Source organism: Ascaphus truei, chromosome 5 (genome assembly GCF_040206685.1).
Source record: "Ascaphus truei isolate aAscTru1 chromosome 5, aAscTru1.hap1, whole genome shotgun sequence".
Classification (NCBI taxonomy): domain Eukaryota; kingdom Metazoa; phylum Chordata; class Amphibia; order Anura; family Ascaphidae; genus Ascaphus; species Ascaphus truei.
Genome location: NC_134487.1, coordinates 31,517,232 through 31,538,996, shown reverse-complemented (window position 1 = coordinate 31,538,996; position 21,765 = coordinate 31,517,232). Strand labels below are relative to the sequence as shown.

General features: G+C 38.6%; 1 protein-coding gene across 12 annotated transcripts in view; it reads right to left on the bottom strand.

Moving 5' to 3' along the window:
• The window catches only part of PCLO (piccolo presynaptic cytomatrix protein), a 442,770-nt gene that overhangs the window by 130,078 nt on the left and 290,927 nt on the right, over window positions 1-21,765 (bottom strand). For 7 of the 12 annotated variants that reach the window (XM_075599559.1, XM_075599565.1, XM_075599568.1 and 4 more), the window contains 5 exons: window positions 8,063-10,229; window positions 5,471-5,488; window positions 3,565-3,612; window positions 2,796-2,929; window positions 798-879 (listed from right to left, as the gene is read on the bottom strand). In XM_075599559.1, coding sequence (XP_075455674.1) covers window positions 798-879; window positions 2,796-2,929; window positions 3,565-3,612; window positions 5,471-5,488; window positions 8,063-10,229 — 2,449 coding nt within the window. The remainder of the gene's footprint in view (window positions 1-797; window positions 880-2,795; window positions 2,930-3,564; window positions 3,613-5,470; window positions 5,489-8,062; window positions 10,230-21,765) is intronic. The other 5 variants (XM_075599562.1, XM_075599567.1, XM_075599560.1 and 2 more) reach the window with 4 other exon arrangements.

Below are 21,765 nucleotides of genomic sequence, written 5' to 3'. Positions count from 1 at the left end.
CGTTTGAGTCACAAATGAAAATACACCTCTCCTACAACTTGCTGAAAGGTGCAATCCTTCCCCCCCCCCAAAAAAAAAAACTTATTTGTGAAGTAATGTTAATTATTCTCACACATAAAACATTTTATGTATTACGTATCTCTTAGAACACATATTATACTTACTGAATCAAAACCATAATTTCTCATGGAATAATTGGCAGCAATTTTCTCCATTAACCAAGAATCAAAAAGTAACAAGTAGAGGTGCGCCGACGAGTATTCTAAACCTTGCCTTGGAAAATCTGGGGCTATCACCAACAAGAGCCAGGTACATGCTGGGTACATACTGGGTATATGCTGCAACATTTCAGTGACATTTCTGCAGAGACTAATGGCCCATCGGATTAACACAGCAGGGGTCCCTAGCAGTCCCATTCAGTTTGAATGGGACTGCCAGGGACCCCCGCTGTTAATCCGATGGGCCATTAGTCTGTCTGCAGAAATGTCACTGAAATGTTGCAGCATGTACCCAGCATGTACCTAGCATGTATCCAGCGTGTACCCAGCATGCACCTGTGTCTTGTTGGTGATTGCCCCAGATTTGTTTTAGAATACTCGTCGGCACTACAGTACATTACAATACGCTGTAGGACTAATGGTTTATTAAAATATATGGTTCTGTTTACAGTACCAGTGTGCACTTTGGCTGACAACACCCAGCTTGGAGAATGTAGTGAAGAATAATCACATTGTTAACATTGTTAACATTTCCCCCAATTACAGTTCTAGTAACAGAAAAAATGGAGCAGCTTTTACCTGAGACTGTGTGGTCCTTTGGATCCCTCTGCAGTTTAATTCTTGTGTGAGGAAACACGTATTGTATAGGTTTTCCATTCATCTGATGTGTATAAAATGCAAATGTTAGAGATGCAATTTACATAGATTTTAAATGACTGTTTTGCTGTGTAGAAATGTAATTGTATAGACCATTAAAAAAACAAACTGCTTTAGGAGCGATCTGTTGATGGATCGCTTAATTTGTTGTGCTGTGGGATGTAATATCACTTATGGGACCAACATGAGAGTTTTACATTGATTAAATGATAGTTACTGTATGAACAACTTTTATGTTATTCCCATAAAATGTGTCACAGACTATAATGCTAAGAACACTAATACTTAGAAAAACTCATCATAGAAGTGTGCTGTACATGAGCTTTTAAGAGTATTTTATTTATTTATTTATAAAAATGTTTTACCAGGAAGTAATACATTGAGAGTTACCTCTCGTTTTCAAGTGTGTCCTGTGCACGGAGTTATAAAAATACATGGTTACATGGTTAAGATAACTAAACTTTCTTTAACAGATTTAACAACAAAATGCACATGGGCCTATTTATCCAAGAATCCTGAAGGCAAAACTGGGGAAAGTACTACAGAAATATCAGATTTTCCCAATGTTGAAAATCCACAGGTTTTCATTCGATTCCTTTAGTTTAACACATTTGGTAGTTTAAAAAAAAAAATGTTATTATTCAATTGGCTTTTCAGCCGGGAGGTTTTGATAATAGGTAATTATTTGTATGGTTATGGAAATGGCATAATTTAGGATTTGAACTTGTGAAATTATTTATCTATCTTCCAAAAAATTTATATTCAACCACATCGTATAATGTGGATTTTTCCTTTTTGTGCTGTTATATTAACAATATCAGGATCAATTTATCTTCTGGTTCCAGCCTAAAGACTGATGATTACCCTATTGGTCAACATGGGAAAGTGGCCCCTCTAACCATCGTCGGGGGGTCTCCTGACCAGGGGGGGGGGGAGGGTGGCCTCCTCCTCTGAATGAGTAAGTAAGGCGTCTTCTGCCGTGATAAGTCGTTTTAGGGGAAAATAAGACTTATATGGGCATTAATCATTTTTGATTTCATTTTTTTAATTTGCAATATCGGTTTTGCATTGTGTACGCGTTGGGTTTCTTTCATTGTATGGGCACTCACACATTCAGGTGCCATGTTACTTCAGGATATCCCAGTATCAGCACATATGGATCAATCAGAGGTTCAGTCGAAGGCTGAGCCACCTCTGCTGAAGCAGGGACTGATTGAGCCACCTGTGCTGAAGCAGGGATATCCATTAACCTGACCTGTTGGGGGGAGTGGGGGCTTGGGGACTGGAGTTGAGCCCCCCTGATGTACAGTACAGTACCCCACTGTACTCCATTTCAGACAGTTATCCCTGTGCTGGTTTCTAACGAGAGCATTCATTTATTACTTAGTTTAAACATAACTCTAGCACAGGCAGCACATTCTGATATTCGTACAATTACACATATTAGTTTACTAATGGAATGAATCCAATTTCACCTTAAACTCCTTTGCTACAGTATATTTAAAACCATTACTAATAGACAGTTGTATTACTAATTTGGTGTAACTTGTAGCAATATATGCATTTTAAAAAATGGTCTAGACTGTGTACTGTATATACTAAAAATGTACTGTGTTTAGTATATTCAGATGAGAAACATTTTTATACATTTTTATCACTTCCCAGGAGCTTAAAACAAACTTCAAACGCTTTTTATGTGGCAAAATATTTCTTTGATATTAGAATATTATACGGACTAACTCTGAATATTTCCATTCCCATGTGCATAAGTGTTCAGGAAATAAAAATCTGCTAAGCTAATTTATTATTTATATTTGTGCTGCTAGCGGTTTTAAGACTTCTCAAATGAACTTGGGGAAAAGAAACTTGGATAATGTATTTAAACACAAAGTGTAATGCGTATCCATTATAATATCGTACTTGTTCCTGTTGATGAGATGGCCTTGTATGAGATAATTTGTCCGCGAGCTTTCTGTCGATGTCGTGCCCATTATCCAGGCGCGATTCTCTTGGCTTGTCAAACCAGTCTGTTTCTTCACGACGCAGATGGTAGGCTTTGAAAACCAAGGAAATGCAATATCTTTGTCCCAAAGTATGAGAGGATAGGGAAAGCAAAACCTTGCCATACAGTATGTCAAACATGCAAAAAATTATTGAATAACCATGCAGCTCATGCAAGATCATAAACACACTCATAGATAAGCAGAGTACAAGCTGATGAAAGAGCTGGTGAGCAAAGCAAGAATAAATTCAACCACTTATAACCCACAAACTTTTTCTCATGCTGTCAGGTTAATGGGACTAAAACATTTTGTTAATCATTTTTCATTGGGTGCAAGAATAATTGGCCTTAAAAATATTGAGTTTTGCGCAGAATTAACTTTACTTCCTATTTTTTTTGCTGCTTAAGACTGCTTATGAATATGAGGGTACAGGACATTGTCCTAAATATTAATGCACATCTGCAAAGCAGCCGAATTCTGGAATGCTTGTCTATTACAGTCTTTCCAGTTAAAAACTTAAAAATCTAAAGGCTTAGTTTTTTATTTTAAGTAACATAAGTCCAAGGGCCCATAGGATTTGACAGTGGAGAAGTACAGGAAAGGTCAAATCCCATTTTGTTGTTGCTTATTCTTAACTATAGCTATTTACAGTGGCAAAAAAAATATATAGAGCATTAAATACGAACCACTGATTTCTGCGGATTGTGAGGAACACAGCACCTGATAATCACCTCCTATAGTTTGACAGAGTACAGTAGTTAGTCCCTCCTGAAGTCCTCTTTTGGTGTTACAGATAAACAAAAAGAAGACTGGAATGATGTGATAAAAGCTTAAACTTTGTGCCGTATTACTCCATTTGTTCTTTCTTTAAAAAGGCGTGAAAATAAAAATGTGTCTAAATAATATTCAGGAACTCTGATACTATAGTTAACTAGTTTTCTTATGCCCAGTGGTGAGAAAAAATAAAGTGTACCCACTATTGCAATAGGACATTATACAAGTTGGGAAATACAAATAAAAACACAAATGGTTGATACAGTATTAATTAAGCTAAACGGCAAAACCCATTTATCCATTGCAAAGTACAGTTAAATGCAGAATATTAATGAGGCCCAGCTATTTATTTTTTTTGGCAAGCATTAGAAGTGGCAACTATCAATTCAATTATTTGGCAATAGAAAATATTTATATAAATGAATTTCTGAAACTTCTCTACAGAAAATACTTTTTTTTTTTTAATTGCAATTTTTATTTATTTGTGATATGTCCTTTCCAAAATGTAATGATTCTGGTAAGCTTCTATAATACATATTCCGCTTAGATCTGGAATCGTACCAGAATAAAACATTCTAGATATTGCTAATGATCTGTGACAAATTAAGAATAAACTAGCAGTACACAGGTGTATGTGGTAGTTTATTGCTCTTGCCAACATTTTTTGTCTGTGGTAAACAGTACTAATATAGCACCCTTCTAAAAATGATATCCACTGGGAGATTTACAGTCTTGTCATGCAGCAAAAAAACAAACTATGCTCAATATTATGGTTTATGTCTTTTTGATAAGATCTTAACAAAGATCCAGTTAAAATTAATTTCTGCATTTTCCATGGTTCAAGCAGAAACAGATTTATATGTGACTTTACATCATGTTTTCTGTACAGTTCAACAATAACAGTGTTACTATGACAAGTGAAAGAAATAAGACTAAATCAGCAGATATTGAATATGCAAAATATAAAAGCTAGAGCCATTCTTTTGTGATCAAATAAATTATTTGTTTAGACATTTTGAATGCCACAAACCAATGAACTTAAAAGTAGTACAAAATGTATGACTGGCTTGAAAATTGAATACACATTTCTATGCAATAAAATTGTCTATTTACAATAGCTTACTACAGATAGACAAGTACTGATACCTCTCAACGGTTTTCACAAAAAGATTTAACTTTTTATAAACTTAACCTGTAATGGAAATCACTTTAAAGTGCAAAACAAAATAAACACATGAAGTGAAAGACAATTTAATGAAGTACACTCATGGAACTTATTTTTATTTTTTTTGCATCATTCAGGAAAATTGCATTTTCATACATTTTAGTTTTGTCCTCTATAAGTCATGGAATTTTTATATTTTTTGTACCAGAAGTATTTTTTTAATCAAAATCATAAATCTGTGCATGATGAATGAATTTGTATTAAATTTATTCATTTAAGAGAAAATAACAACTTTTGGCCATTTCAACAAATATTGATAGCACAGAAACTAAGTTTTAAGGTAGAAGCAATACTTTATATTGGGTATGGTTATTTTAGGTTGTAACATCGTTGTTTTGGTATGCCAGAGATATGTTTTAAAACCAAAACAAGAATATTGAACTATCTGGTTTTGTAACAAAAATGCGTGGGATTTCATACCACATATCATATTATGTGGGTATAATACTTGGCATTTTCTTGACTATCTTTAGATTTTGTATTACGAAATCAAGATATTCCAGTAAGTTCTTAATAAAGAACAAAACTGACATGCAATACAACGACACACACAGACTTTCTACAAGATTGGCAACACAAAACTGTATTCCTACCATCATTAAAGGAATTGTCTGGAGAATTACCAAAAACAAACAGAAAAAAAAAACATTTATTTATCAACAAATTGTTCACATGGCGTATTCAAACCAAATAATTTTAGATGTTAATAAAACTTAATAAAACTTGAAAAGTTATGAATGTTTCAAGCATAGGAAAGATGGACCACAGAACAACATCATTCAGTTTGTAAACTTGCTCACGAAAATACCTAGCCATTTGTTATACAAATGTGTTTTAAATTAAGTATATTAATGGGATTGGATATTACAGTATTTACCATCCAGGTACATCTACTTTCTAACTTTATATAACAGATAAATTGTTTGGGACAATTTGAAGACATAGGTTATTATCTATAAATATTTATAGTGATGCTAACAATTTTTTATTAAGAGATTTTATTTTATAGAAAAATAATTTCAGCATAAGGTTTAATACATTGTGCTTGGTGCATTTTCTGCAGAGATGAGCAAATCATGTGCATATTTTAGCAATAGCATCTCTCTTATTAAAGAAGATTTGGTTGTACTGACTATTTTCACAGTTGAAATGCCTTAACAAATGTGGCATTCAAAAGTCAAATATTTGGTTACTTTGTAATGTTAAACTTTTACAAGGTTTTGTATTGCAGAATTATCTTTAACTTAATGGACTGCTTTTGCATGCCAATTATTTTTCTTCAGCCAAAATACTGCAATTATAGTAACTTTCTCACATACAGGCAGTCCTCGTTTTACAACGCTTCGCTTTACAACGAATGGCTTATCCAACGCTATGCAATGCATACCTATATTCATTTTAACAACGCCAAAATGGCTTATCCAACGCTCTTACGACGCTTTGCAACGTTGTGAATGTATGTATATATATATACACTCACATAAATAACGTTGCAAAGCGTCATAAGAGCGTATATATATAATATTATACTATATAATATTATATTATACTATATAATATATTATTTATTATGTTATATTATATATATAATACAGTATATACACTATATAATTTTAGGTGTGTGCTGCATATCTTATTGCCTGCATAAAATATTTGGTGTATTTTAGTGTTAAAAATGCCTTCAGGAACAGAACCTTTCATTTAAACAGTGTCACTATGGGAAAACGTGTTTCGCTTTACAACGTTTCGCTTTACAACGCCATTTTGAGTAACGCATTGTGTCGGATAACCGAGGACTGCCTGTATACAGTACAGTATTCTTTCACAGTGGTGAAGCAGTCAGTTAATGTTGGCAACTATGTGTTTCCAGCTAAGTGCCAATTTGACACCTATAAGTTACTGATGTGTTAGTTAACTAATGATATTTCAACATATTGAAATTGTGGACATTAAAGAATGAATATAATCGTGATTTAGTTTCATCTTTCCGAAATGACAGATGGCAAGATACAGGAGATTTATTAATAAACCAAAATACTGTATGTTGCTTTTTGCTATAATTACATAAAAAAATAATTTTCTTTAGATAATCATGCAGCATCATAGTCATGCAGTTTATTTCCTCAAGATAATTATAAGCAATTACAAATAGGATAGTGCATGCAAATCTTTATTAGATAATACATATACATATACACAAACATAAAATAAACAGGGGAGCACATTAAATGAAAAGCAGATATCTAGCCATACTTAGAAATCCACATATTTTTTAAATAGACAGAAATGTGTACATAGTTACTATACGTAACTACATACTTAATAAGACTCTCTGAAATGAACCCTCCTTGCTGCTGCAGAGGCATACAGTATAGCATGTTGCAAAGCCGACTGTAGCAGGTACTTACAGCAGCAAGCAGTTAAAAATATTTGGACAATTTATATATATATATCTTTTTCTCATTTTAAACAAAAAACACTAAATAAACAACTGTAATGTACTGAAAATTATTTTCTGTAGTGTATCTCATTGTACTATATGTGGTCAAATACATTTTATGAAAATTGTATGAAGCTAATAACATATTAATAATAAAAATAATATAAACAAGTAATTTAAGATTCAGTAATCTTATCTTTTATATTAAACTCTAAGATAAACAACATTAATAAATGCTATTTTAATAGACCTACTATATGCAGGGAGAAATCACAATAAAAAAAAACAACTAACACTTGATATTTAAATACACATTAAAAAGCAGGGAAAGAACATTGTACTGGTAATTTATAACTATCAAATAAGTTTTAACATGACAAATCTATTTTAGGTGACAGAATAGACTTCCAGATTCTTAAAGTGCAATAGCACATGAACTGACTAATTTACTGATGAATGGGAAGACATTGGCCATATTTTTATACATCTATCAGAACCCATTCCTCAGTAATAATGATAAAACAAAAATAACAGTGCATATGCAAACCAAACATAAATCACGTTAAAAAGACTTTAAATGTGTCAAAGAATCAAACAGAAATGCTATAAGAACAACGAAAGTGAAAATCGACATAAGATACAGAAAGGAAAAAGAAAATGTTTTTCAACATAAAGAATTAAAAACATGCATAGAAATGAAGATTTGTGTTATGATGATGGTAAAGCAGTCTGATGCCATGATTACCTTCACTGTCTGACATGGCATGTTGAAAGTCATCCATGATGAAGGCTATGTCTCGATCGTAGCCACGATTTCGTGATTCTTCTCTCATATGTTGTTGTACCTCAGGCAGAGAATGGCTTGAACCAAACTGGTCCCTGGAATCTGCTGATATTGGTGGCAATGGACCAGCTGCAGCTCGTGACATTCCCATTGGTTGGCCAACAGGACTTAATGGACTTTCTTCCTCAGAATTCTGTGCTACAATTGGAATTCGGCCTCTACTTTGACTAAGAGGAAGGCTAGATGGTTTTGTTCTTCCAGAAGGTGCTGCATGGCTAAAGGAAACATCTAATGATTCTGCCTCATTAGCTTTCAGTCTCAAAGAAGAACTTGATAAGTCTCTTTTGATCGATAAATCAAGTCCATAAACTGAGGAGGGTCTAGATGAAGGTCTTGATCTACTACCACTGACATAGGGTTTGTCAACTTCATCCTGCAAAGAAGATCTCATAGTTGGACTAAGAGTTGCCCCAAAATTTTGTGCCAAGGCAGGACCCAAGAATTTCTGTTGGTCTGTAATGTTCTTCCTCAAGCCATATGTAATATCATCCTGTAGAAGTCTTACCTTTGAAGAAATATTTGGAATTGATGAAGTACTAGAAGAAAGATAGCTAGAATAGTCAGGTTCTAGATCTCTACTTTCCTGAATCGGAGAAAATTTTGATATTTTGGGGTCTATCAATGTTTTTTTATGCTTAGACTGCTTTTGATATAGGATGGCAGGTGGAAGTTGTTTTGCAGCTTGCTTTTCTAGTGTGAGCCTGCTAATACTATATTTTTCAGTCTTAGGGAAATGTCTGTAAAGACTATCTGAATGATAATATGGAGAAAATCCAGTAAGAGGATCCAAGCTTTCTGTACCTCTGCGAAATTCCTGTTTGATTTGATGTTGAAGAAGTTTTAGCTCATAAGGATCTTCCATTGAATCTTCATCTGCTTTTCCATATGTATGTAGTCTGGCAGAAGTTGTCATAGGAGCCAGGAAGTCTGTTACTTCAGGAGTTCTACGTGAGTCTATGGTCCGAAGAAGACGGTCAGTTTTAGATTGATCTTTCTCATGAAGCCCAAAGGCAGAGCTTAGAGGTCCTGATCCCTTTGTAAGTTCCCCAATATCATCAATCAGTATGTAATTTCTGGAGGCATGATGTTCTAAATCTGCATAAAAAGAGTCTGCAGATATGCTAGACATTGGACTACTTGCCAGGCTACTTTTTTCATCTAGTCCTAATCTTAAATCCAAAGTACTGTATTTGCTACCCAGATGAGAACCAGAGTAGCTGTTGTCAGTAGAAGCAGGTGCTATTATAAGAGGCTGGTTTCTAATTACATCATAGTGTGTTGTCATTTTAGAGTCTAAATCTAAAGCACTTTGTCTTGTTTTCTGTTGCAACAGCATCATTTGGGACTGGTGCTGATAAGAAGGCTGCTGGGTTTGGGTTGACTGTGGTTGAGAAGTAAAAGACATAGATTGGTAAGTAGGTTGAGTTTGATATGATGAGACCTGCTGATGGTATAAGGGTTGTTGATAAAGGGATTGCTGAGGATACTGTGTTGGTGCTTGAGTAAGTAGAGTAGGGGTTTGGTATTGGTACTGAGTATAAGGACTTGTAGGGGGAGCAAACTGAGTTTCTGACTGAGTTTGTGGTGGCATATATGGACTGAAGTCTGTTTGTGGAGCAGTTTGTGGCCTATCTAAGCCAAGGTGGCCTTCTATTCTGGTTGGTCTTGTGTTATTAACTTCACTGTCTGACATATAATCACGTTCTTCTGCTACTCCCTGCAGATACGCTCGCTCTCTCTTTTCTCTTTCTTTTAACAAAGCTTCTTTCCTCCTATTGATTCCCATTTCCAAATATCTTAATTTTGCATCAATTTCTTTTTCTTCTTCATCTAATTCTGCTTGCTTTTTCCGTAGCTTGGATGATTCTCTTTCTACCAAGTCCAATTCTCTATCGATATCCTGGAGAATTTTAGCTCTGGCCATTGTTGTGGTTCTACAAATTCTTCTGCGAGAAACAGATCCAACAGTACTATATGGTGACTGAATGCCATTGTTAGCTTCCTCTGGAGGAGGATTTGGCAGGGTTCTTTTTACCTTCTTTTGGGTACCACTTTGAATAGTTGTGGTCTACAGCAAAAACAAAACAAACACACAAATCTTAAGTAAATTAATTTAGCATACAGTTAATATAATCATCAAACAATGATACACTGGTAACAGTGTTCTCTTCTATGTAAGCTTCCGATTCAGGAAAAGCAATCCAAACTCTACAGCATTATCTTAAACAATTAAAAGCTATGAATATCTTAAAAGCTATGAATATCTTAATGTTATGACCATAAAAGTGGAAAGGCATTCAGAAGATTAAAGATCATTAACAATTTCAATAACTTTTTTTAAACTATGTGTAGAAATTGGTTGGTTCAATATCTGACACACCAATGTTAGGATTTTACTATGTGATGTTTGTATTCCATGGAACTGTGAAGACAATGGGATAAGCAGAGGGTCATTTTTAATATACTGAAATTGGCATTTCTGCTTTGCCATTTGATTTGGATAGTGTATCTAGGAGGAATTACTTGACAAAGTATTGTAATGATGTTTAATAGTGATTAGAATAACACGTATATATATACTTATAACTTCTTTACCATAGTATTTACTCTAAACATCACTGTAACACACGTTTGCCCATGTGGATGTGTTTGTGTGTGAAAGGAGTTAATAACATGTCCACCCAGCTGTTTCTCACCCCCCACAGGGCACTAAAAATGAGCATGCACAACACAGAAATCCTTATACAACACCCCAATTACGCTGCCACCACCAGGATTAGTTTAAGGTCTAAACCTAAGGAGTGCTTGGGCCCTCAACAAAGTGGTAGAACATATCCAAAGATGAGAACAATTTCTTAATACTGTAAGTACATAGTACATAAGTACATACAAGTACATGAGTACATACTCAAAGACAGCCCTTATTAAATGTAAATTTTAATGATAGCAATAAAAGTCATAGTGGAAAAAAAGATTGTTTAAAATTAAAGAGAATACAACAGAAGCCTATGCTTCACTAAATAAAGCAGTTCTAAACAAGCAACTTCAGCAATAGGTTTCTCCCAGGTGTTAATGTGAATATGTAAGATTCATACACAGGCAAGAGTAATCCTGAAATGAATCTAACCTGCGTTTCAGATCCAATCTTTCCCTTCTGATCTGTGCCAGAACACCAGACCTCAACAGGCCTATAGGGGGTTAGCTATTCCACAGTTTTATGACCCGGGTTATGGGAAAGGGGAATACTTTTATTTTGAATTTAATCATGAATGATATTAGCAATAACTCTCTCCCAATAATTATTAGATAAATTGTACCAGCATCATCATATTCCATGTAACCTACCGGTCATACAAACAGATGTAGCAAGACTCACCGGCCTCGGTGTCACAATTTGCACTATACCGATATGGCTGTAGCGTGGCTGCATTGCAGCTACAGATCCTACAGCCCTGAATACAGTAAAATGCCCAGAAGGATTAACATGTTTCTGAATGGGATCCAGCAGCATTAATCCTACTGGGTCAGCACCCAGTCTGTAAGAGCTGGACAGAGAGAAGCAATCTCTCTCTCCGTGTCTCCCGAGAAAGTAATTCTCTCACTTTTTATTATTATTATTTTAAATCGTTTTGAAGCAAGGGGTCTCCAGAGCTAAACCCTGTTCAGCTCAGGGGGACCCCCTGCTTCCCGAGATACAGTACCCAAAGGTAGTGCCGGTATCTTGGCAAAGTTTCAATGTCCCGGTCACAGCTCACGTGACCAGGACATTTAAACGGAACCAAGATTAAATATTAAATGTAACGGCACCCTTGGAAGTGAGAGGTTTTGTACTACTTGTCATAGCGGTGACTTATTTATTTGTGCACGACAATGCCCAACTTCATACACAGTTCACAAATGTATAAATGATATCACAAAGGGTTGTGTAGAACAGATTTTCATGGGGGGGGCGCTTAAAGAGGCCCCGCGCTCTTCCCCAAGGCATTTAAATGAACTACGGGGGGATTGCGCGAGGCCTCTGTAACCTCCCTTACCATCGCCATGGCAACGAGGCGTCAAATTACGTCACAGAGTCACTCGACGTCGCATTGCCATGGCAACGTAACGTCACATGATCCTGCGCCGTCATTTGATGCTGGAGACAAGGTAAGGAGGGGGCGCGAGCAGAGAGGGGGGTGCAAACGGAAAAGTTTGCGCACCCGTGGTGTAGAATATAAATCATTTTAACTTCCTGTTTTGATAAATCTGGAACTGTCCTTTTGATAACTCTTAGGGGCTACCTCTAGTAGCTTCGATAAAATCACTGCCAAATCGAACGGTTTGGCATTACCCTACCTCGCAGTCTCACATTTGTGTTATCATGGTATTCACAAACAATTATCGCATATCAGAAACCGTGAGGTAGGACAATGCCAATACCGCTCAGGATAGCAATATTCTTATCTCAGCCATTTTCTAAGTTCTACCGCAGCTATCTGCCCGCAGTTTGTAACAGAGAGTGCTGCGTCTCCCTGCACAGCTCTTACAGGCCATCACACTATTTTGACTTAAATTTTAATAAAAGAGTATTGTAGTAAGGTGTCTCCGGAGCTAACCCGCATTAATTTCAGCCTTGGGGACCCCCTGCTTCCGAGTTACAGGCCCCAGTATGGGGTAACTCCTGTGCATTTAAATGTCCCAGTCACGTGACGCGGGTCATTGGCTAGTCGCTAAGGTAATGAAGGAGTTAAGCCAGAGAACGAAGGGGGAAGTTGCCCATGGTGGGTGGTTAGGCCTCCCAGGAAGGTTGCGGGAGGAGTTAACCCCTCCACTACCCACCCGAGAAGCCTAACCACCCACCCTGGAGCAACTACCACCTTCACCCGTGCCCTCTACCGCCAAGAAAAATTAAAATACAACAATCCTACTACCCACCCCCTCTATTCCCACCCATCCCCCACAACACATACAGTACAATAATGGTCAAAATTACAATTATCCAGATCTGGATAATAGTGCATTAAAAATGAAACACTGACTAGCTAGCATAAAGTAAATTAAGGTTCTGCTTACCCCTTCCAGGATGAAGGCCACTCTTGTCTTTCTCCTCATTCTTTGTGTCTTCCGTGGGTAACAACATTAGAATAAAAAAAAAAAACTACTAGCCACTAACCCCTTCATCACCTTAATGGTTAGTAAACACTATAGCAATTATTGGGTTATCCGCCCTCCCCCACTAACTAGGCCTAACCACCCTCCTGGTCAACTACCCCCATTCCCTCTACCCATTGATTGTCACAGTGGTAAACCATGCCCCTAAGATGGGCATGGATTGCCACAATATCAATGAATGGGCAAGCTAAAAAAAAGAGCCACACATAAAACACATGCCACTTAAATAAAAACAAGCGTTTCACAATAAAGTCATTGATAGTGACAGTGGTAAACCATGCCTACAATATGGGCATGGATTGCAACAATGACAATCAATAGGCAATTTAAAACAGAAAACATCACACAAAATACAATACATAACAATTAAATAAAAATAAGCATTTTCAAAAAAATGCATTGCTTGTCACTGTGTTTATCTATATCCAGAAAGGGGCATAGATAAGAACATTGGCAGTCAATGGGCAACCTAAAAAAAAATATGCAATTAAATAAAATACATTAAATGTGTTTCTTACCATTGACATCTTCACTCTCCAAATCCAACTTCAGCACCAAATCGACTCTCGACACAATGCTCCGCAACAGCCGATGTGCAGAAGTCCATGGAATTCAGTTGATTGAAGAGACGTCTCCAGTAAATTGTTTCCTTCTTTCTTCTCTTCTTTATAATCCAAATGGGCCCGGAGATGTTGATCTGACGTATTTTTGGCTCAAATGAGCCTGTGACGTTACATTTGAGTGCCAAATGGTACACCCCTTATCCGATTGGTTGGTGTACCATGCCACAGCTTCCATTTTTTTAGGATGTGACGTCATCAAAAAGGGAGGGAAGCCAGCCAATCAGGTAGTATATGTTTCCCTCCCTTTAAAATGAAGTCACTTCAGAAAGCAAAAAATGTGGAAGCCATCACATGATATACCAAGCAATCGGATGGGTAGATATACCATGTGATGCCTTTCCTTTGACGTCATCAAAAATGGAGGGAAGACAGCCAATCAGGTAGCATGCTGCCCACCCTTTTACATATATAGCCAGGTCCCCTCTGGGCTTCCCCCTTGGTCCTCGGCCCCCTCGGACAACAAGGCGGACCCGCCGGACGGACGGGGAGATGGGTGGGGAGCGTGGCATCGGACGGGCTGGCAATCCGGTTGCCGAGACTCTGCAGTGGCACGGGGCAGTGGAGCACCGCCATCTTAATGTGGCCGCGCATGCGCAGTGTGGCTGGAGGCAGCGGCGGCCATATTGGGGTTGGCGCAGGATAAAGGCGATGTGAGCATGCACAGAGTGCCCTAGGAGCAGCGGCCACCAGGGGAATAGGTTCCAAGGGAACTACAGTTCCCAGCAGCCTCCGGGGCTGCAATACCACATGATCCATAGCAGCCAATAGGACAGCAATGGGATAGGTAAGGTCCAGGGAGAAGTGCTCCACTGGAATAGGCCAGAGTATCCTCCTTTCAGGTCCCAGCTAGGCCCCGATCATCTCTAGCTTGTGGTGCAATAGGGAAGGCCCCTCAGAAAGGGACTCACCCCTTAGCCTGTTGTGCTAGTACCCTTGTACCGGTGAAGGACGCACGTGTTGTGCGTGGCCTGCATCACGGACCAGACCTTGCCCTCATCTCAGAGTCTATCTAAAGATAGGAGACTCCGGCTGGAGGCTACCCCACGCAGAGGCGGATCTTAACTGGAATAGACTGACCGTAACTTGGCGTTACTCAGCGACCCCCGGGCTGTCCGGGCAGGTATTTTCCACAAGTGCACCAACACAAAAATGGAGGGAAGACAGCCAATCAGGTAGCATGCTTCCCACCCTTTTTGATGACGACACAGCCCTCCAAAAAAGGAAAGGCATCACATGGTATATCTACCAATCCGTTTGCTACAATTTGATGACTTCCATTTTTCTTTTTGCTGATGTGACATCATCTTAAAGGGAGAGAAGCATATACTACCTGACTGGCTGGCTTCCCTCCCTTTTTGATGACCTCACATTCTGGAAAAAAAAATGGAACCTGTCACATGGTACACCAACCAATCAGATTGGGGGTGTAATGGGCATATAAATAAATGTCATATAATCATTATATTTCGTATTTAATCAGCTACTAGTTAATCTATGGAACAATTATTCTGCTTTGATATACATTTTTATCGTGTAGTTTCAGTTGAGAAACCGCAAGATGTCTAGAGCAGCTAGTTCTGAAGGCAGGCAGGAAACATAGCTGCAAGGAAGTTGTGACCACACGTGGAAAAAAATTGGCACCTAAGACATTATTTAGTATGCTAAAGATCACACCTTCTTTTGCCGAGATATAGAAAAATATCATATGTTGATTTATATTATACTACCCCTTTCTTATTGTACCCACTATATTCTTATACAGAATGTGGGACCATTCTACATATGCAACATCATCAAAAGGTGACCTGTTACTCAGAGTATAGAATAACCTCTTTATGAGACATCACTATGGGAAGAAAGGTAAGAACCATTACAGGGGTGTCCCATTTGACACTCAAATGTGATGTCACAGGCCTTATTAAAAGGTCTGTCCCGTCTCATTTGAGTCCAAGAACACGGTGGATAAACATCTCTGGGCCTATTGGATTATACAGAGGAGAAGAAGAAAATAAGGAAACAACTTACTGGAGTCGTCTCTTCAATCAACAGATGATCATGGACTTCTACGCATCGGCTGTTGAGGAGCATTCCATCGTGGGTCAAGAGATAGTGCCAGAGTTGGATTTGGGGGATGAAGACGGCAATAGTAAGAAACACATTGATTGGCTTTAATTTAATTGCGTATTTTTTTTTTAGGTTGCCCATTGACTGCCAATGTGCTTATCTATGCCCCTTTCTGGGTATACATAAGCACATTGACTTGCAATGCATTTTTGGCAAATGTTTGTTTTTATTTAATTGTTATGTCTTTTTTTTAGCTTGCCCATTCATTGCTATTTTGGGCATGGTTTACTACAGTGACAATCAATGGGTAAAAGAATGGTGGGGTGTAGTTGCTCCAGAGAGGGTGGTTAGGCCATCCGGGTGGGTAGGGAGGAAGGGGGGTTAACCCTTATATAGTACAGCAGTTACTAACTGCTAAGTCGATTAAGCGGTTAGAGGCCATTAGTTTGTTTTTTTTATTTTAATGTTCATGCCCACGGAGGAGGGAGAGGACGGGGAGGAAGAAGAGGGCGGCCTTCATCCTGGTAGGAGTAAGTAGAACTTTAATTTCCTTTATGCTGTGTGGATAATGTTTTATTTTTAATGGGCAAATTAGATAATAGGGTTTTTGCCCGTTACTATATTGAATGTGTTACCGGTTAGCCGCTAAGATAATGAAGCTGCCTGTAAATATATGTTTGAGTAAGTTATCAAACCTACTATAATAAGCCCTTTAGGGTCTGAATTCAGTAAAGATTTATAATTGCGTTTTATGTCCCCCACATGATGCCGGACAGAAATACCACATACAGAATCCAAAACGGTTAAACCCCTCTACTAAAGCAGGGCAGTTAGCTTTTTTGCTGGTCAATCCCAAGGCTACCATACCACACACAATTGCGGCTGCTAGCAGTTGCTTGTGTCTTATTTATTTAACAACCACTAAATTTAGTGGTAGTGGTGGCTTGATCTAAGATGTCTTACAATTTTGTGTAACTTTAATTCCCTAACAAAACAATATTGATCAGATGTGTCATTTATTGCACACAACTGAACTTGCACTACTATGACTGCCATGCCTCCTCTACTATTTATATTTGTTCTAACCTCACTTCTTTTCAAACTACAACTTTCTCTCTACCATCTTCATGTCTCTAACTCCATTCATATATCTCCATCTCTCCTTCCTTCTCCACTTCTCAGTTCACATGAACTAATTTCCTATCTGCGCCATCTGACACTACAAAGCTATACCCCCTAAACTAAAATTCACACCTACAAATCCTCCTCACAGTCTCTTTCTTTCCATGCTTCTGGGGATATCTCTCCCAATCCTGGCCCGGTCTCATTTGTACATGCTATAGTCCTTGCCTCCCACATACAACTTTACCTCCTCATGGTGTTATCCCCTCTAACCTCATGGTGTAAAACCCTCTAACCTCATACTCATCCCCTGCTCACTTGGCTCACTCAGTCTGACTGCACTGAAAGATGCCCTTTCTTATGGTGGCCTTTCTTTCTCCCACATTCCGCGCGCTGATGGCAGGGTGGAGTGGGGCGCATCCTCACCTCAATCTGTCATTACCGAACCCTTCCCATTCCTCTCTCGGTTTCTTTCACTTCCTTTGAGGCTCACACTGTCCATCTTTTTCACCTCTCCCTTACCACGTGGCGGACATCTATCGACCACTTACCTTTACTCATTCCCCTTCTGTCTTTCTCCCTTTGAATCATGGCTGTCCTTTCTCTCCGCCAACTCCCCTGTTCTTCTCCTTGGGGACTTCAATTTTGATGACCCCTCTCTCCCTTGGGCCTCTAGTTTTCGCTCTCTAACCTCTTCTTTTGGACTTCACCAATGGACTGCAGCCAGCACCAACAAGCAGGGGAGAGCCAGGACAAATGTCCTGGGACCAGAGGCTGTGGGGGACCCTGTTTCCTGGAACTGGAAGTTTGGCCCCGGCCTAACTTCTGCGTCCAGCTGCCAGGCCCATCGCAGCCTCCTGGCCCCGGCAACAGTTAATACGTATGGTTACAGAATGGGAATGAACGTGGGGACAGATTAATTCAATTTGCAGAATGTGAAAACGTATCCAACTTGAATTCATTCTTCAAGAAGAATCCAAGTAGAAGATGGATATGGAATGGACCCAATAAAATAAGAATGAAATTGACTTAACTGTTTTGACACAAGGAGTGATCACCAACTAGTTCACTGCAGGATAACGTATGAATGTGAAGTTGTAAAGAAGAAAAACAAAAAACAAATCAACATCAATAACCTCAAGAATAAAAGCATTTCAACTAGATCTGAAAAACCGCTTCAGCTTGCACAAAATGCATGGAGACACTTTAACAAAGGATTATGAAGAACACACTGTATGAAGATTGTAGTTGAAAGCACAGAAACAAAATGGAGGAATCGCTAACAGAAAAAAAGAAGAAAATATTTATTGAGGTGACAAGTAATGGAGGAAGCCTAAGCTATAAGAATGGAATATGCAGAGCTGTGCAAGACAATACGCAAACGTTTAACTAAAGATGCAAGAAAATTTAACTGACACAGTGAAGAAGACTACTGAAGAAAACAACATTTTAAAGAAGACAAAAGGTGCGTTTTATGGTTGTTAGAAGCCAATCAAGAGGATAGATCAACAATAAAAGACTGCACTTATCAAAAATAAAGTAGAGAACTTCGACATTAAATTGCACGTGAACACAGATAACAGTCCATAATCCAGCAGAGAACAAGCGAGAAAACACCACCAATGAGGTACCATCAGAAGTGGCAAAAGCAATACAATCCTTGAAGAATGGGAAGGTCCCTGGGGAATATGGAATTACAACTGAAATGTTGAAAAAATCTGGGGTAGAAGTAGAAACAATCCTTGCAAAACTCTTTACATTCTGCTTGAAAAACAGGAATATTTCAGAGCAATGTACCATATTATCCTCATCCACAAGATAGGAGACAAAGAAGACCTCAACAACTACAGATCAATCAGTCTACTTCCAATCACATACAAAAAAATTACGAAGGAACTCACAACTTGGCTACAAAAGACACTGTACTTTGTCCAGCCTAGAGATCAAGCAGGATTTCGCAGCAGACACAACACAATGGACCAAGTCGTAGAAGAAGTGATTTCCTGAATTAATAAATGTGATCTACCCCTCATCTTAAAATCAGCAACAGAGTGTGGCAGGGAGAAACCATGCCACCAAAGCTTTTCATTGCAAAATTTGAAGAATTGTTCAATATATTAGATCGGTAAGAAAAATAAATCAAAATAAACTGAGAATATTTGAGTCACCTACGATTTGAAGATGACATTGTTATTTTTGGCACAAGTCCAGAAGACCCCCAGCAAAAAATTGAGGAACTCAACGAAGCAAGCAAGACTATGGGCCTCTGTATTAATCTCAGCAAGAACAAAGTGATGTTCAACAAATGTGCCAAGTCTTTGCGAGGAATGTCAGTTATTTTACATTCATGACGGTTTAGTGCATGGTGTTCAAGTCTTCATACAGGACTCTGCAGTTGAAGTGGGTCATGTAAACAGATCAATTCTTTCTCTGCCCGAGATGAGCATCAGAACTTTTGCATTCCATGTGCTGCGTTTGGTGTCTGGAATGAGACTACTGTACAATGCTACACACACATCCCCTTTAAGATCTGAACCCAAATCCACCAACATCATATATATTTATCTCTAAAGGAGTACTACTAAGATTGTGACCTCATGTATAGAACAAAAGATAAAAAGCCCTAGTGCTACTGTACATCCAACTTGACAAATTATATACAGCAGTTCAATACTTAACCATACCACCTTTTTAATGACAGTTCTTGCTAAGCACATGTAAATGACCAGTTGATTAAGACAGTTCTCCTTCCATTAGAGGTTATGAGAGATTTTTGCAGGTGCAGAAGTGTTAGGAAATATAGAAGGGTCATACCGTGATGTGGTTGTAGGCTTAAAATGAACTAAATGACCCTTACTTATAAGATAGATAAGTATTGAACTTTATCATTTGTCAAGTTGGATGTAACACTAGGGCTATATGTTTTTTTATACTGTACAATCCTTCAGAAGGGAATACATTTTGGACCTTATGAGGATGAAGTGGCTAATAGTGGCTACTCTTGTCTGCTCACTAAAGAATTTTTAATTGTGCCAGAAAAGAGGAACAGAATATTGTGGCTTTCCAGTACCACATGAAAATCTACTAAAGATCCTGCACAAATCTCCCTCCACACAGTGATCTCCTGAATGATTACAGTGGCGACACGTTTTATTTAAAAACGGCTAGATCCGCAAGCCGGGAGGTTTCCCGGCTTGCGAAACAAATCCCCTCGGCATGCCGCACGTCACCGATGCGCGGTCACGCTTCATCGGGTGCGTGCGCGCCATGCGCGCGTGCCCATGGCTCCCCGAGGGAGCCCTGGTGTCCCCGCGAAGTCGGGGATGGCGGTGGGGGGTTCCGGGGGACCCGGCGGACCCGGAGAGGAGAGGGGGAAGCCCCGATCGGAGGACCGTTCCTCCGAGGCTTCGGCGCGCGCACGGGACACCCCGGCGCGCGCCGGTTTCTGTCGCGGCCGAGACCAGGGAAATGTTTAAATAAACTCGGCCGCGACAGTATATGGAAAAAATGAAAACAGAACAATCTTGCAGATTAGATAATTGATTAAAGATTGATTCTAGAATGCTAAATCACAATGTAAAGTTACTTTACTTTAAGGAGCTTAAAACGAGCATTTCAATGGAGAAACAAGTAATAACTTTTTAAATGTAGGTAATTTACTCAAGTGCATTGTAGTTTTATTTAAATAAAAATGTTGTGCTTAGAAATGTTTTATATTTCCACGCTGTTGGTTATAAGAACATGTGTGTTCACAGGACCTCCACAAACATCTAAAGTTCACAGACCCAAATGATTATGTGGAAAGGATGAGAACAAAACAATTTTACAGATTAGATAATTGATTAAAAAGCAACATTCCGGCTATGGGGGCAGCATGCGCTCCCTCATATACCAACCTTTTCCTGGGGTGGTGGGAGAGAGAGGTGTTTTTTTCAGAGGACAATATGACCAGTCCTGTTTTGTTGTTGAGGTACATTGACGATATCCTCATACAGTGCCAGGGCTCTGCCGCAGAGTTTGCGGGATTCGTCGATGTCCTCAACCACAACGACATAAACTTCATATTGACATTCAAATGGAATGTTGATTCCGTAGATTTTTTGGATTTTAAAATCAGTAATAATCCTTCTGGCTGTGTCCGTACTGACATTTTTCGGAAGGACACCTCTACAAACTCTGTTCTCCATGCCACAAGCTCTCATCCAGCCCATCAAATATGAGGTATCCCTACGAGTGAGTTCATGAGACTAAAGCACAATTATTCCACCCCAGAGATACTCAAAGTTAGAGCTATGGAGATGAAAGACAGATTCCACTGTAGGGGGTATAGTAAGGACTGCATAGATAAAGGATTCAAACACAGCCTTATCTGCAATAGAGATGCACTTCTTAAGCCCAAGTGTAAGATCACTGCTATTGAACAGAAAATTAGATTCATTGGGCCTATAACCAGTGGTCCAAGATGAGGGATATTCTCCAAAACCATTGGGTGTACTTATAATTGATCCTGACCTTCAGAAAGCATTGGGAGAAAGGGCAAGTCTCACAAGTAGAAGATCCCCTAATCTTAAGGATAAACTTTTCCAGTCACTATGTTCCACAAACAAACCCCACTTTTTTGTCCTCTTTTGATAAAAAGTTTTT